This window comes from Ornithodoros turicata, chromosome 1 (assembly GCF_037126465.1).
Source record: "Ornithodoros turicata isolate Travis chromosome 1, ASM3712646v1, whole genome shotgun sequence".
NCBI lineage: Eukaryota > Metazoa > Arthropoda > Arachnida > Ixodida > Argasidae > Ornithodoros > Ornithodoros turicata.
The window spans coordinates 251,821-270,471 of NC_088201.1; the positions used below are offsets into that span (position 1 = coordinate 251,821).

Sequence of the window (18,651 nt, forward strand, 5' to 3'; positions counted from 1 at the left end):
ATGTGTAACAGGCTGTCTAATTCTTCAGGAATGCACAGCTTTTAAAGGGAGAGACTGAACAAAATTTGGGAAAGTTGGTAGGACAGGATTTCAAGTAAATGTTAGCAGAAACATACAGTCTGCGCAAAGATGAGTTCCTTGGGAGGTGCCTGGAGATGCTGAGCTCCGCCATACTTTTCCATGATACTTTCTTTCATAGAGTGCCGGAATTCCTCCTTCTTGGACAGGAATTCTTTGCTGAGAAGCTCTGCCTTGGTGGGGTCAGCTTGAAGGTGGACGTCTACTCCTTTGTCGTACGCTTGCCATGCAAACACTAGTGCAACAAAAAAGAGACACCTTCAGATAAGTTAACTGAAACAGCTATTGAAAAGCTCTGGGATCTCATCCGGCCAATGATAGACAGCACAGATGACCACCATTTTCCAGTAGCTATTGTTTTGCCGATTGGTTGTTTTAAAATGCCAACTTGTGGGACAAGAGCTGTGGTTGAAAGCTAAAAAAGTTGGATGCAATTTAATGTCCGAAATATCTACCGATAAGCTTTGGTGGACACATGTGGAAACAGTGGACAGCCAATTATGAAGAAATTAGGCAAATAATGCTTACATTGTGCTTCTGCCACCTTCTTGGTATCGCCTGTGTATCGCACAAAATTGTCTCCTGCAAAGTGCAACCTGAAAGGGCAACATCTCAACATGTTTTGCGTAAAAGCCAAGTTATACTTTGTTTCTTCAGTTCAGACGAGATTTCATCAGTCCTGAGCATTCATACATTTCCATGGATGGAAAAGTGTTATAGATCCAGTTATCGAAATGTGTTTCAATTAAGAAGCATATGATAATTTGACGCGAGTGTGCATGCACGCACACTGCACCATGCATGTCAATGTGCTCCTACTGAACAAAAAGATCACACAACGGTTACAGTTCTGTAACGCAAATTTCAGCAACAGCACCGCCTGTATTCGCGTTTTGCGCGACCTGTAGGTGGCGCATCTAACCTCTAACATGGCGGACGTAACCAGGTTGTCGCTTAGTTTCGATTTTAAGATTTCTGAACTGCAATGTTGATTCTCAATGCGTTGAAGGAGAACGTGTATTAAACGCTGCTCATATACTTCTGGCAGGCGTAACCGAGTTGTCCAAAGAGAAGGCTATAGTTGGAGCGTATTACTTGCCAAGTTCAGGCATTTTTGATCAAACACACTTCGTAAAGGTGAATTTCACGTTTACCGGTTGCGAGGCCGAAATAGCAAGCAGCGAGTGTCCTCCGCTGCAGGAATGTCACAGACATGCAAGCACACAATATCTGTGCTGATGCTCTCTTACAGATAAGATCTTCTAAGTGTGTAGCACGTGCAGGAATGTAGTTTAGAATTTACAGGGTAATGTTGCCACACCCCCGTGTCACTGGTGCGCATGTTTTTGGGAAACCTTAACAAAACGTCACATTCTTTCTGAATTCTTTCCCCCAAGTGATTTGATGTGCTGATTCAAATGCACAGTTACAAAACTGACTTGGTATACGTTTTCGCGCTATCCCCTGCGCTTTCCTGCACATAATGGCTACTCAAGTTTGAAAAAAATTGTTCTGTTTTGGAGAGACAAGGTTTTGCTTCCCTTCCTGATGTGAGTTGCACAGAAGTGTGCTTCAGAAAAAAAATAATAAGAACATTCATCAGATATGTAGGCAATACCGCTCCAAGAGCTCTGCCATGCACACACAGCCATTGCTGATGTAACAGGTTCGCTGATTTCGAGTCGCTCAATCCATCTTTTTTCCGAGGATGCGTCAAAGTAGGCGGTATTCCATGTGTGGAAAGAAGAAAATGCGAAAAGACAAACTGCTGTCCCCTTGGTGTGCAGAGTCGAATTGCGGCACAGAACAAAAGTAGTTTGGTTTAATTTGCTGGTCGTTCTCTGCACTGTTCCCTTCATCCATGATTTCAACAGTAAAATACAGGTGCAGGTCAGCGACCCATGCAAAAAGCAGCAACTTCTCCGCAATAGAACGCAGGGTCGGCCATATGTACCTGGATCGGCTAGTCCCGAGTTTCACCGCTGTGCGGCATCGATTTGGTGAAAAACGCGAATTGAGCCGTCATTTTAACCATCCAATTCTAGTCAAAACAGTGCATGGCAAGTCAACGGCAGCACTTTGAGATAGTTCTTGAACCACAAGCAATCGCACACTGAGAAACTCTCCCTGAATTGTCTAGTGAAGTCCTTTGTGTCTCCCTTAGCTTTCGCATGCCTGAATTAGGGGGCTCAAAAGGAGTACATTTGTTCGCAAGTGGACTTTGCACAGCTACCCGTGTTCCTATGCAGCAGACTGCTGTTCATCTGAATTCCCTGTGACTGTTTATTGTCGAGTTAGTCAGTGGACTACACGCACCCTGAAGTCCTTCGTTACGTTTTTGACTGTTTAGAAATGAAAGAGCTCGAACAGCAGCTTTGGGTGTGTGAAATTCTGTTTCAAACTTGGCAACAACTTGACAGAGACGTTTCAGTTGATTCACCAAGCATACGGAGAAGACTGCATGAGCAGAACTCAATGCCACGATTGCTTTAAAGGAGCTAGGAAAGCACATTAATCACTAGCATTTTTTTGAACCAAGTGGTTAATGAGCATATTAAAATGCACCATGCGAAGTAATACTATCAACAGGTGCATAAATATCGCAGAATTCGATTTTGAAAATCGCGACCGTGCGCAACGGTGGCAATACCCGGAATGAGCCGTCGAGCCGCTTGCGTCATTTTGACGTGAGAAAGGTGGAGCCCCTGGTTTCGAAGAACGTCGTCTGCTATTTTTCACTCGGAACCCCGCTGCAACGGTGGAAGACGTTTCTTTTGCTTTTTCTTTGGCTTATCAGATACAGTAAACAAAGACTGGTCTACAGACACTGTTCAAGGTTAGACCGTGAGATTGTAGAGGCCTCCTCATTGAACTCCCCGAGCGAAGTCAACCAAAAATCGGTCAACCTCTCCCCGCTTGACGTTGCTTTCCCTAAAGCGACCTTCCGGAGTAGGTGGATTATGAAAATAAACTTCAGGTGCCAGTTGAACGCTGTTTTGTCCGTGTCTGTGTTTTGTATGCTGTTCGTTATCGTGGTGACTGTTTCTTGTTGTGTTGTTGGTGGCAATACGTATAAACACAGTGCGGCACTAAGCGCTGCTTCACTTCATGCCTCGAAATGATCGCTGCATGGCTATGACCACTAATTCCGTCCGCTATGTCATTATATCAATATACGCTATATCACTAATTCGCTATGATCACTAGTGCCCGTCACTTTGACTAGCAACTTTGTTAGCCATTCAGTTAATTCCTTATTCAGCTGGAGGAGTGTTCTTGCCCATACGTTGTCAGATACAATCCAGTGAAATCTATCGCAATATGCCGTCGCCGGCACATCGTGGCATCAGGAGTTGAACATACATTGCCTGAGTTACACACCAACATAGCCAAGCAGTGTCATAAGACCACCACAATTTATGGTCAACTTACCAACCATCGAGCTAAACGAGAATTGGCCGATGCAGACTACAAATGTGGACGACTTGCGTGTGGAGACACGCAAGTTTGAGTTCATCTGTGCTCGGAGCCATTTGTTCTGTCACCATATAGGGCATCAGTTTTACCCACCATATAGTGACCGACAACGCCGGTTAAGTTTGCGTCCGACGACATATCAGCGTGCACTGAAACAACACGTGACTAGCGTAAATTTTAGCTCATTATAAAATGCACATGTTGCGCGCGGAAAACTGCCAACGGCAAACTGTCACTAACCCACCCATAATATTGCAAGCACACAACTAACCAACCAACATGCCGCCCTGCTAAGCCAAATTGCTTCTAAATGTGTCTTTCGTTCACTAAGGCGACTTGAACACATATAGAAAATTCCTGAATTTGAGTGGTTAAATCGTGATGTTATGTTCTTAATCGCGGCATAACGTCTAACGAAGCAGCATTTCCCCTTTTCCTTGTTTCCAGAACATGAATTTCGAGAACGGGGGTTTCACGACCATGAATATCGAAGTCCTCCCTTATTCATCCCTTGACAGAGAGAAAGCAGGGTGAAAGAAAACGGAAAGAAAGAAAAGAAAACCAGTCAGCACTGACCCGGATAGAAGCGCGGTCGCCGCTTTCCACTTTTATTACGTCACCAATGACGTTTTTTTCTTTCTCCTCCTCGTTTGACCCGGAGGAGCGAGTCGAGTGGGAACACGCGCGGCGATGTTCAAGTGTCTTTTTTTCTACGAAAAACATCGCGCACAGAGAATATTTTCGTGTTAATCATCAAGTTAAGTTACCTGCTTCCACAACGCGATCGGACCGGAAAATTTTTGAGATGGCTTTCAGAGCTCCTTTAAACGCTTCCAGGAAGGCTGGACGTCGGTCACGAAGATCCGAGGCCTGGACGACCATCCACTTCAATGGATGACGAAAGTGTGCAGAAAATTAATGTCGTGATTCGTGGAAATCGCTGGTTAACTGTGCGAGAGGTTGCTCATGAAGTGGGCAACAGCGTCCGGTCGTGCCATCAAGTTTTGTGAGAAAAACTTGAAATGCGACGGGTTGTTCACCGACGACCAAAAGGAGACTCATGTTGAAATCAGTCAGGAACTGCTTGCCAATGCGGACGAAAGCTTTCTTAAATCCATCATAACGGGAGACGAGACGTGGGTTTGGTTGCATGTTCAAGACATGGACTTTTGGCCACATTCAAGGCATGCTACAACACATTTTGTACTTGTGCAATTGTAGGAGACATGAACCTTGGTTTCTAGCTCTGGACTATTATAATGCCTCAAGCCTTAATTGCAGCCAAAGTCCATCGAAAGCAAAGTACACAAGCTTTCCCCTTTTGCATTACAATTTCTTGAGAAGAGAAAGAGACTGTTTGCCCTCAGTACATAGTCTCCCCATGTGGAGGGAATTTGCAGCAATCAAAGGTGCAAATACATTTTCTTTTCTGTTAGTTGTAAGGCCTTCATGTGAACAATTCCTTTTGTCCACTATTGTTTCTGCGTGATTTCAATGTGCTTTTTATCTAGTGCGACACATCAGAGTGTTCCATTAACGTATGTTTCACTTGGTTGAAAGAAGCAATAAAACTCACTCTTCTGGAGTCTTGTTTGAATTTTTGTAAGGGTTGTCTCTCATGGAGCGAGTCTTGGGATCATAGTATGCTGAGTTTGGGTCCAGGTTCCTCAGGTACTGCACAACATACGGACACATTCTGACTCTTTCTTGCTTTGGGTACGAAAACTTGACCCTTAAAGAGGGCAGTCCTCCATGGAACTTGCACAGTACATATCTATATATTTATCCGTACCAGGGGTTATGACAATTAAAATATGCACCAGTAACATGTACATAAAAAAAAGACAATTTGAACAATTTGGTTATAAAATTATATACAACAGTTACAGAACGCACAATACACTCAATTAATGTTGTTAATTGTAGCTTTGATGGGACAAATGAAGAATTTTTAGTAACTTTACACATACACTGTGACATAATAGAAAACTTTGCCAACTGAATTTCCAACTCCATCTGGATACGTCCTAGTCTCTATATACTATACTATATACAAAAAAACAGTGTATAACCAGCTAATTACCTTGGCAACGTCTTCTCGAATTCGAAGGTTTCGCACAGTGATGCGCTGCTTGCTGTCGACTTTTGTGCCAGGCATGTCGGCATTGTCAGCATACTTGTCTTCATCACCATCCATGTCGTCATCGCTGTCGTCCTGTGAGGAATAATCGTCCTATGTGGTCTAGCCTAGATAGGCCTTTGATAGACATAATATGTGAAACATGAGCTTCCACAAAACTTAATGGCTACAAATCTGGGTACGAACGTTTTACGAACACTTGACATGTAACCTTGATATCAGAACTGTGAATGCATTTTTTAGGCACGAACCTAGAACCTTTTTTGACCTTGACTTGTGAACCGGATGCGTACAGTCGTCCAGGTCATTAACACATGAATTGGTGTAGAAGGTGCAAACCTCTGGAGGCCAAAAGATAGGAAAATGAAGGTTGTTGTCTCTGTGGCATGCCAGGGGTCATGATTTCACTTTGGGTTGTCGCAATGGACGCGATGCAAGGCACAAGAGATGGGATATCTGCCATTGGAAATGAGTACTTTGACTGGCTGTTGGCGACGGTCAACAATAACGTCAGTCATGTATCCCCATACTTGTCGTTATTGAGTACTTTGAGGATAGGAGTGACGTGGGGAGTCAATGACACAGGGCCTCATTTCAAACTATTTTCAGAAATAAATAATCAATATTACTAACTGTCAAGTAAATAAATGTTATAAAATGTCACAATACAGTTCCTGTCATTCCAAGACCTCACTGCCAACCTCAATTTATGAACATGAAAGAACTCATGTTCTGAGGCTGGAACAACATCTTTCATCGTCAATTTATGAATCCCTCATTTCATGAATGATTTTTCGAGGCATAAATTCATAAACCATTCATACATGAAGGGTTGACTACAAAATGGTGCTCCAGTTATAACGACACATTTTTTTCAGCATCAATCACGTATAGCATAGTATACTATAGGAAATATTCCAATTACAATTTTGTGCCTTTTGCAACACTGTTGTGACACTAAATTTGGTTTTCAGATTTGCCTGATACAAACAGCACTGATGATCAACATGAGAATGATTGGTTTGAGTCACTTGAGGATATCCCAACATTGGTTGCAGCTGATTCTTCAACTCAAGACTTGATATGAACACTGCGATTGAGAATACCCTGCCAACCTATGCGGACAGGTTTCTCAATGTGAAACCCTTCTGGTGGCGTTTGTGGTGTTGTTACATATATAGGTACTGAGCACACAGCAAGGAGGACGCATCACTCCCCTATCTAGACACACTTCCCTGCACCAATTGAGAGAGTGCTGTATCACCTGAACAAATAGATAGTATCAGACACAACCTAAAAACTCTACCTTAAATAGTTGTGGGAGTAACTCTCACAAATACTTTTAAGAGTGAGACTTGACTTAAAACAACTTGCCCTCAAATGAAAGTCCGTGTTTTAATTAGTACAATTCAAACTAAATTAGTTGACATAACGCTACCGTTTAGAAGAAAAACGCAATGAAAACAAATGGGATCCCCAAGAGGCAAAGATTGGTGGCATCCAATGAGACAACAGGAGGCGTATACATATCCTGGGCATGTGGATTGGGAACGGGTCTGACCCTAGTGTTTCGTACATGCATGGCATGATGCACATTGCTGCATTTTTCAATCGCGATTCACTGAATTGCAGGCCACAACAGTTTTCGCGAATTTTCCACTGACAACATTTATCTTCAGGCCCTTCAGACCTCTTGGCACTATGTTTTTATTTATTTATTTTGAAATACTGCAGGCTAATACAAGCCCAAGCAGGAGTGAATGTTGAAACACATATACAGCAGAAGGACATGGCGTCATAATGATGAAAAGAAAAAGAATAAGTATAATTACAGCAATGGTAACACTAGCAGACATTAACAAGAACAAAGCAAAAGTATAGCAATAAATACAATGGGCATCTCCTTAGAAATACGTTTTGTGGCAGCCGATTCCACTCCTCAATTGTTCGGGGAGAATCCCATTTTCGAATCCCAGAATTTCGTTGTAACGAGGTTTCACTGTGATTGAAAAGAACCGTTTATTAAAACAATCCATGTAGTTTAAGGTGGATTGTGCGCTCACGTTTCGTTTGTCAAGACATTGCCACAAAATAAAGAGTATCAGTTTTTACCTTCACATGGTTTGCATTCGTGAATTTAACAAATTGGAACTTGATAGTATCCTGAAAGGAAAAAAATTTCCTTTTGCCAGTATTTAGTATTCTATTGAAATACTTTTCAAGGTGGAGTATTTAGTACTCTACTCAGTTACTTTTTTACTTGGTGCTGGTCACTTTTTTTGAGTATCCTGTACAAGCCTGGATAGTATAATCACAGCAACTGGTCAAGTGGTACGGCAAGTAATATAGTAGACTCCCGTTAATTCAAACTCTTTCAGTTAATTCGAGCAGATTTTAAATTTGTGTTTAACTCACTATGTTTTCAATGTATTAAAAAGCTACTTAATTCAAAAGGTACTTTGGTATAATTCTTTTTGTTCCTGCGTAAAATGTTGGTACTAGCAGAAAACTGAGCATTAGTGATGCCATCTCTTGAGACACCCGCCTCTGAATACATTGCTCACCTCCAGATGTATTGGTCTGCTAAAGCATACAGAACTGCTTGCTTTGCACATATGTTGCTTTATAAATGTGCAGAAACTCTCTTTAGTGGTATGGTGATTTTTCAACCATGTTACTGAAGCATCTCTTCTGCATCACATTATAAAAGGAATGACCTTTGCCTCGTTGTGACGCCAAGCACCCACACGTTATGCAAGCTTCTTGTGTGATGTCACTTATGCCTTAGTACTTATGGCGGGCAATGTTGAGTCCAATCCTGGTCCTTCACCTGAAGAAATCCTCAAGAAACTTTCAAATAATAATAATTTTTTAAAAGTTACGGACCACCACGGAAGGTGTTGAGATTTCCAGTGGGAGGCCACTTTTGCCGACATTGTTTTTGTTTTGTTTCTGTGGAATGCATTTGATGTGCTAAAACACCCTAATGAGTGATTTCTTTTAATTCCGTGCTAGCACCACGAAACAACTGTACCTGGACTGTAGCTGGACAGATGGACAGGACAGTAGGAAGGAATGGGGGAGCTGCGAGAAAACCCGGGTGGTGCATTCCAACCAAATCTTCTGCCAACACGCAGACACTTCAATTATTCGGTCATGCCACTGAGTCTGTCTCACATGATGTCCCCCATGTTGTACGGTCACAGCAATGCTGTCACATTTCGTACACATTTGGCAGTGCACCAAAGAGTACAGTTATTAATTACTGCGAGAGGGAACTCCGAAGCAAGGAAGAGACTCCCTTCCATCATCTACAGGGTTATTAAAGACATGATCCCTTAATGCTGTATTGGCCTCCACACCTGTTGTGGCATCCACACTGCTGTTTGTTTAACTATCACTGTGCCCGTTCAGTTAGGAGGTTAAAAAGGATTATAAGAGATTCAGTAGATAGAAAAGTCTTTATGATAACAGTTCCGTAAAGAGGTTACGCAAAGCACCTTTGCAATGGCTGACATCACATTGCTGGTCTTGGATTTGAAAGCTTTTTGCCTAATGTGTGCTTCCTTTTCATGTCCCTGGGCTGCAAGCAGATAACACTCTCTAGCCCCGCTTGCCCTTTTCATACCTGCGCGCACACCTGTCACTCTGTTTCCCTCCTCTCTGGAGTGGATAGGCGAGGAGGATTTTGACATACGGACACAGCAATAGCCGTTAGCAGCTACCACTGTAAAACGGTATTCTAAAATGCTGAATGACATTCGAAGCGACCAGAAGAAAGTAAGAGATGAGATCTCCAAGAATTGCTAGCTGACTTGATGCAAGCGTGAAGGACCTGGAAGGCCTAAACACCGAATTGGTGTAGTACTACAAAGATAAGGGAGTTGAGCTCGAGTCAACTATGTTGAAACTGTTTAGAAAGGTCTTAGAAAATAGGCCCCGGCGGAACAACTTAGTCATTTATGGTATCCAAGAAGAAGAAAATGAATCTATTTCCACTTTGCGTGATGCTGTAAAGAAAGTTGTTTTTGAGAAGTTACGTGTTGGGGTCTTACGTGTGGGGGTGAGGCAGCCACACGTAATTTAGTAGGGAGAAGCATCAAAAATAAAGTTGATGCGGAGAGCGTGACATAGTGGTAGGAACTGAATCCTGGTTGGATGACAATGAAGGTTTCCCTGAGAGCTTTACTATTTACAGAAATAATCCTCATTATCATGGTGGGGGAGTTTTTCTTTTAGTTTGGAGTTTGATAGGGAGTACACTTTATGATATTAGAAATGACCACTGCAAATCCTTTGATGCACTATTAAAGGAACTAACTCTACACAGATGGCAATATGTGCATTTGCGAGCCTGTGTTTAAGATTAATGGTGTTTATTGAGTGTTCGGAAACATCCTGGAGGTATTTGACTTTTCACAGTGTGTAAAGTCCCCAACAAGGAGCAATACTATAATGGATTTGGGGTTGTGCAATGTTGATTGCTTCATCGGAGACACTATTGTGATACCTGGTCTCAGTGATCACGATTGTGTGTGTACAGAGTTTTTGATGCAGTGTAGGCCACAGAATCTCGCAGAATCTTAGAAAGGTATACCTGTATGATCAAGCAAATATTGGTGTAATTTTGAGTGATCTCGAGATTAGTCTACCAGAGCTTGCTGAGAAATGTAATAGTACGAGGGGTGTTTCTGGCTTGTGGTCTCATTTCAAAAGCATCATAATGGGATCTATTGATAAACATAACTTGTCTAAAATCGTTAAACCCAGAAAGAGATGTAACAACTCTTATGTAACTCAGTCAATTATGAGACTCATTAGAAGGGGAAAGAGTGTGTATTATTGTAATAAAATGACCAAGAACGTACTTAAGAATCAAAATTTTATGTTGGTGTCTGTTGAGTTGAAGGCCGAGTTGGCAGTGGCAAAGCGCAAATATTTTCATAATAGTAGCCAAATGAGTTTTGTGGAAGCATACTGGATGGTAGAACCCAAGTAGGAATCACTGATATTGCTTGTGGAAGTTCTGTTCTGATAGGGAACAAGCCTTTAGTGAGTACTTTCACTCTGTGTTTGGAACAGATCAGGGCTGCTACTATATCTCAGACAATGAGGTATCGATACCTACCAGAATGACCAAAGTAATACTTTCTATAAATGCTATCGTGAAGTTCCAGTTCGGCAATGTTGTTCCACTTTGGTACCTGTTCCTGCTTTTTAATCGCTCTTTGACGTAACGCAAATGTAATGCCTTGTTGAAAACTACAGACCAGTGTTACTACTGCGTGTTGTGTCAAAAGTCTTATTTATTCTAACACCATGAAGCAGTGATGGGAAGTACGTCAAGTACAAATTACTCAAGTACTACTTTAAGTACATTTCAACTTGTGATTTTGTACTATACTTTTTGTACTCAAGTACCCAACTGGTAATATGAATGCAAAACTTGGTCGCAAAATCATTTCTTTCAGTTAATTTTAATGAATCAGCTGTACACTATCCATGTTTCCTACTAGCATTTGGCAAAAATGCTAGGTAAAGACTTTCTAAAGACAACAGTTGAAACATAATAACTACCTCACGTTTTACCACTACCACGTGTTGACACATCCGGCGATACAATCTAAACTTGTAATGTACTTGATGAGTACTTTAAAGTACTTTGCAAATGACTTTGTACTTTACTTTAAGTACATTTTTAATATTGTACTGAGATGACCCCCAAAATTGTTTTTAGTTTTTCATTGCCAATAAAATGATTTCCTGCAAAAGAAAAACGAGCGTAAGTGACATACAGAGTGGTTCGGAACACCTTTAAAAAATGCTTTTCCTCGTGAAAAGAACACATCGCAGAACGTCTTGACGTATGCTACTCCCCTTACATGACCAGTGAAGCACAGCTCAAGCATGTATAAGTGGCACATGAGCTGCCAAGAAAAACCAAAGAGCCACATCACGAGAGCATTGGGTTGGCTGTTTTTTGTAAATTCTTATTATATTCCAGCTATAACGAGCAAAGCAGAGCAAAAATATTTAGACTCCTGGTGGACAGCTTGACAGACGAGGCAGGATTACGAGCGATGTTGAATGTCATCTCATTGCTCCTTTAAAGTACAACAGGTACTTGGTACAATTTTGAGGTACTTTGTCCATCACTGTCATGAAACATTTGAATAGTACCAATTTCTTGTCACTGCTCCAACACAGTTTACGTTACCTAGTTAATCATTCAGTTGCCAGAATGATGTTTCTCTGGCATGGGGTGGCTGCTACCAAACAGACTGTGTTTTTCTAGATTTTCGTAAAGCCTTTGACATTGTACTACATAGTTTACTCTGTTGTAAACTTCAAAATTGGAGTATAAATTGGAGAAAATTCAATTTGGATGCATAGATAATTACTTGACCAATAGAACACAGTGTGCGGTTGTTAATGGTTCAAGTTGACGTTCATCTTGGGTAACATCCGGTGCCCCTCAGGGGTCTGTGTTGAGCCCGCTCCTTTTTCTCATATATATAAACAATATAACAAACGCTATTTAAGTCCACTGTTAGACTGTTTGCTGATGATTCTGTTTTGTATTGCAAAGTCAAAAGTACTCACAACATAGAAATGTTGCTAAAAGACTTTGCACTTATCGATGAGTGTGCAATTGAATGTATTGAAATGTATAGTTATATACTTGAACCACCCTCATCATACAGTTGAGAACATATACCTCATCGAGTCCAACAAACTGGCTGTTGTCAATGAATTTAAGTACCTAGGGGTAATTTTTCAGGCATCATTGAGCTGGGAGAACCACGTTATTTTTATCGTGTCCAAAGCCAGCCGTACTTTATATTTTGCTCTGATGCAACCCTAAGAATGTGCCTCTAAAAGTAAAGGAAACAGTATAGTATAAAGCTCATGTACTTCCAATACTGGAATATGCCTCTCTTGTAGGGGAGTAGGAGTACCTGAAGAAGAGAGTTGAGGCAGTGCAAAACCCAACATTTGTTTCTGGGAAATACTCCTTTTCAGAAACATTTACCGCCGGAAAAACTAGAATTACGCAAGAGAAACAGCAAGTTAGAATTGCTCTATGAGATATACAGCGGTACACGCTGGATAGGGAAGACTTTGTCCACTTGTACCTGAATACATATCAGCACAAATCTGCAGCCCACACTGGAACTCACCAGTCACCCACTCATCCAGTGTTATAAATGCATTAAATAGTGGGACATTTTTGCATTGTATAATATTCCCCGCTATAATGCCTTTCGCCATTGCAGGGGACTGTGAAGAAATAAAAAAATAAGAAATAGATATTGACTAAGCAGTCAACCATAGAGAAGTTTCTTTTGAATATTGCTCTATATGTGAACAGTTCAATTTATGATACCCTGAGGGCTTTTAATATTAGACGGGCAATAACAACAGGTACAAATATAAGATAAAAAGCGAAAGTCAATTACTATGTGGGATGAAGATGATCACAAAGAGCATTCTTAAAAAATGAAGTAATGGATGATACAGAGCTGGGAAGGTGGTTCCACTCCAATGACATTTTGGACAGAAATTACTGAAAGTATGTTAGCGGTGCAAAAGTGAATGTCAGCCTTTTGTCCAGGCATCAAGAGATATATGATGGAGGAGAAATTAAAGCGTGTCGGAGGATAACAAAGAGGAATAACACTGTGACCAAGTGAGAGAGGTTAAGACCAGCTTTCCAGACATAATTACCAAGATGAATGGTCTTGTACACCTTCCACTTGAGCAATCAGTGATCCCACACAGAAACAGCATACAGTATAAGCGGTTAAAGTCGCGAATTTGTGAGAAACCAGGATCAGGCAATTATTCGCAGTACCGCGGTGTGTCGACCCTGCATATTTGGCACCCTCCACCTTGAACTCCTTGGAAGAAGCTAATAAAAGGTATCACAACTGCGTTTAATTTGTCTTCCTTTTGAGCACTTCTGAATGAAAGGGCTGCGATTAGGGGCCCTACTCGGCTGTGTCATTGCCGCCCTGTCTCCCGTCGTTCTTCTCATCGCATGGAGCAGGTGCGATTGGCACTCGATATTGATGCGGCAACTTTTATAAAGGCCTATCCACGTGGCAGAGTGCATACACACGTGTTGGATGATCCAGGCTTACAAGGAACTGGAATCACAGGACGCCTACATCCACGTGGGATTCGTACATGAAGGCTGAACTCCAGTTGCAGCGGTCAACTGAACACTTTGCGAGGCAATGCAGTCTAATAGCGTAAGAAACCCTGTGTACATAAGTTGCCTCAGCGTCCTGGGTCAAATTTCTTACATATTCCGTTCTCGTATGTTTCTGTCATTGGTTCAAATATTTCGCGAGACTTTGCAAAAATTTGCGAAAAAAAGGGCGTTAGCAAATTTCGCTAAAAATACGTCCTCGCAAAAATTACTACTCATACAGTATTCAAGTTTCGGAAGCCCGAGGGTTCAGTATAGCATTTAGGTTCAGTGGACCAAGGCTGTAATTATGGCAGATGTACCCTAAAGTGCATTTCTGGTAATATACTCCATGTGTGGTTTACAGGATATATTCCAAGATATTTATATGTAGAAACATGTAGAAACATGTGTAGAAACAGTGTAGTGGTATTAATCGTGTATGTGGGACAAGCTTCGTTGTTGCGGCATATTCTCACACTTTCAGAGGTTTACTTCCACGTGGAGCACCAGGTTAGTAGTGTATTGAGATCTGTCAGTAGTAAGTCAGAGTCACAAGTGGTACGGTAAAACCTCGATAATTACACCCAGTTAATTCGGAAATTCAGATAATTCGGATGACCCGCGCAGTCCGGCGAACGTCTGCACAACTCCATGGTAACAAACGCTCGTTAATATGGCAGCAGTCGCGTGCGCACTGGATAATTCTAACAATCACAGTTCGAGGTAAGCGCACTGGAGCTAACAGTGGATGCCAGAACGGTAGAAAAAACGACAAAGTGCGGTGGACGCATTGCCATGACGTCGGTGATGTCATGTTGAAGCAAAATCTCGTTTTAAACCACATGTATCAGTCAGTCTTTGTGCTACCTGCATGGTGTTTTGACAATGGATGACAATTGGAAGACAGCGGACAGCTACCTCTGAGTGATCTGCACCCAAGCTGAGAACTTTGCGGTGAGATTGGGCATTGAAGCCTTCAAAGCATCGGAAGGCTGGCTTGCGCGGTTTACAGAACACCACAGACTTATCCGCAGATTAACGGCGGAAGCCCTTGCTGTGTTGGAGGACTTTTGCTGCAGTGCTCCCGGTGGTGCCAAAGCAGTGCAGCACTTGCCGGATATCAGAAAAATTGTTTTAAAGGCTCATATCTCTGGTACAAAGCAAATTCACCTAATATTTTCTAACATTTTTGTCGGTCCCATACGATCCAAATTAACGAGGTTTTACTGTAGTTACTTCCTGGTAGATAACACAATTGTGGGAGTAGAGACTAACAGAAGAGGAGAAAATGTCAGGAATGTCATTGATATACATATATAAGAAAAAGTAAGGGGCCACAACGGAGCCCTGCTGTACACCGGGTAAACCAGAAGCTATGTTTCAATTCCCACTGTAAGTAACGACATACTGCAAGCAATCAGATAAGAAAGAGTGAATCCAGGCTATAACATTTTTGTCCACGTTAATCAAGTGCTTTAGATAGGTCAATGAATATGCAGTCTGTGCAGGACCCACAATCAAGGTCCTGATAAAGGTTATATGAGACAAGACGATTTGGGTTCACAATCAAAATGTTTTCAAAATCCATGTTGACTATGGCGAAAGGTCAAGCGTGAGTAAATTATATGTTCCACTATTTTGCAGGGAATGTTAGCTAAAGAAATGGGATGATAGTTATTTGTGCTGTGTTTATCACCTGATTTAAACGAGGGAACCACCTTTGCAGCTTTCCAATCATCAAGAATACAACCAGAGTCGACTGCATGAAAATGTCAGTTTGAAATAATGCACAACATGTGGCTGTATTTTTCAAACACTGCGTTAATATAATCATGCCAGAACAGGATAATAGCCTAAAAGTTTCAACTACCTAAATAATGCAGTCAGTACATATGGGATCGATAACAATGTAGTTGTGAACACTCAATGTGAATGAAAGGTGTCAGATGATGGGGGGATGACAACACCATCTGGAGTACATAAGGTGTGTTATTCTTTCGGGTTACAACATTCCAAAACTGTATTTTAGCATTTCGGGTAAAGTGTCCTTAAAATAGCTACATATGACATCATCAAGAGCTAGCCTGTAGGCTTTCAAAGCTTTATAATAGGCGTCCAAATTCAACAGGCTGGGAGATACCTTTGAATGACGAAATAACCATTTCTTCCTATGAAAGAGTCATCTAAGTGTCTTGTTAAACCAAGGCATTTGTGAACGAGTGGAAATGGTTATTTGTGGGATATATTTATCAACATCACCATGCTCTTGAACAGGTGCCGTTTACTTTCCACGGCATTCACAAAGTTCACCATTTACAGCAGCAAAGTTGGCATATTTATAGTCTCGGATTAATTTTTCTTCTTACCATGACCCGTCCAAGTTGAAAAGATGTACAAGATCAGGTGTTGTAGTTAAGGCAAGTCTTATACATTGGAAGATGTTTGGGTTACTCTTGTAGGATTTATAACTAACTGTGAAAGCGTAACTGAATTAACTGAGTTAACTGAACTGAGTTAATAAATTCTGTAATGGGCCAATGTCTCAATGTATGACCCTATTTATAAATGGGATAGATGAAACAATGTGTTTTTTATGTACATCTACCACATAACAAACCAGAATTTTGTCTTACAACACATATTTAGATGATTTTCTGGCAACTGAAACAGAAATCTATGGTCCCCTGAAGTTTGAATAAACAGTGACATTGAAAATACCTCATGAGTGGTGTCCACACTAGCTATGTCGTGCTTCAAACGGTCCTCTTTCAGTTGACGCTTGGCCTGGAAGAGAGAGGGACTAATACAGTTTCCACATGTGTGGCATATTTCCACGTACCTCTTCTACTTTACGGTACTCCTCGATGACCCCTTGGTAGCAAGCTGAATCAAATCCGTTCCAGCGATCCCGTTTCCCATCATAGTCCAGCTTGAGATCTGGTAATTCCTTTTCGTCTGGAGCTATCTCACTGCCCGTGTATTTTGCGCCCACTTTCCGTGGCCTCTGAAATGGACCTTCATGGTGAGAAGTCATTGGATACCTATTATTCATTATTTTGGAGAAGGTAAGTATGCACTTTTTTTTTCCCCCCCATGGTAATAAAGGTTTTTTCAATATTTTACGTTCTCATATCTGTATGGTACAGACATAATTTTTCACCATAGTTTAGTTTTAAGGCTGGCAATGTTATTTTCGGCATACACATCATGATGGGCATCTCAGACACTGTTAATTAATTCACCAATTAATGGGACACCTTCACATTGACAGACAGATTGACACATGGTCACATGACTTGTTTAGAACAGAGGAGGCAATCTTAGAGGTGGACCGTTGACCTTTCACAGACACAGGTCACACCGAAGATGCTTAAGTTGAGCAACTGAATACTAGTCACTAACTCCACAGTATAGGTAAGTGTGGACATGCTGGAGCCCCCACAATACCAAGGACTATGAGGAACACATCAATGTAGCGACCCACGTATCTAAAGCTTACACCTGTCCTTTATCCAGCAATACACATGCAACAGTATTGGAGACAGGGACAAACCAATGCCAACTTTTGCCAGCAGAGTTTGCCATCATGTGCTAAGTGTCCTGCATGAAGAGACCAGCTCTTCCCATAATACAGCATGATTTTATCCTATTTTACGGCTCACAATATAAAACCTTAGAGGGGTTGCCAGAAAAATATTTCAGGGGGGACTTTATATGAGGGATTTCATCCTAAAATGTAAGTGAACTTACATTCCAAAGGGTATAAAGGCATAGAAAATGGAAACTCATGTGGCTCTGACGTGACGGCAAGTGTGAGTGAGGAAGCCAGTCATGAAGCACAAGAGAGGTCACGTGCTTATGACTACCAATGGGAATAGCTGGAGCCCTGATGTCAGAACTTGACGAGTATTTGTGTTATATCTCACAAAAAAAAGATATGAAACATAGAAAAATAATTATTGTTTCCTCAATACTATGCAGGGGAAGTTTCTTTGTCAGAGCATGTAGTGGCCACCGATCCAAACAGTAGAGCGGGTTCTGCATTGTGTTTCAAGCGGCGCCAAGGAAAGGTACAAAACCTGTAGGAAACCCTCAGAAAAAGCGGTGCATCTTGCCAAGTGCGAACAACTCGAGACCACATATTTCATTTCATTTCATTCATTTCATTTTTATTACCCTCAAGCGCAATTGCATTACAGAGGGGAGTGAGGCAAAATAATACACAAAACTACACATATAAAAATAGTATGAAATAATAATACTATAACAAAGAAAAATGTTATAACAACAGGAGCTGAAAAACTGCTTTACGAAATGAATCTGGGTTAGTTATCTGAACTATGTTACGTGGAAGGTGGTTCCACTCAGTTGCTGTATGTGGGAAGAAAGAATGAAAGTAAGAATTAGTGTTACACGAAGGAATGTGAACTTTGCAACAATGATCATTGCGGCACGAGATGTAAAAGGGGCGAGTCATAAATTGTGTACTCAGTTCGGCGTGCTGATAAATTTTATGAAAGAGACAAAGCCGAGATATTTTTCTGCGTATCTCAAGTGGCGGCAAACCCAGAGATTCTTTCATTGATGTGATGCTGCTAGTGTGATGGTAGTTCGATAGTATAAAACGTGTAGAATGGTTTTGTATCATTTCAATGGCAGAGGTTAGTGTGGATGAACTAGGATCCCAAATGGCAGATGCGTATTCCAGTTTCGGACGAATTAAAGTCTTGTACATAGTTAGCTTAATATTGGCAGGGGC

The 18,651-nt window shown here is 41.4% G+C and overlaps 1 protein-coding gene across 1 annotated transcript in view; it reads right to left on the reverse strand.

The window, feature by feature from the left end:
- LOC135377206 (pre-mRNA-splicing factor SLU7-like) overlaps positions 1-18,651 on the reverse strand; it is a 41,961-nt gene that overhangs the window by 19,063 nt on the left and 4,247 nt on the right. The window contains exons 5-10 of the mRNA XM_064609493.1: positions 16,732-16,896; positions 16,611-16,676; positions 5,639-5,770; positions 5,132-5,229; positions 607-674; positions 117-313 (exon numbers count right to left, since the gene is read on the reverse strand). Of these exons, the coding sequence (XP_064465563.1) occupies positions 117-313; positions 607-674; positions 5,132-5,229; positions 5,639-5,770; positions 16,611-16,676; positions 16,732-16,896 (726 nt within the window). The remainder of the gene's footprint in view (positions 1-116; positions 314-606; positions 675-5,131; positions 5,230-5,638; positions 5,771-16,610; positions 16,677-16,731; positions 16,897-18,651) is intronic.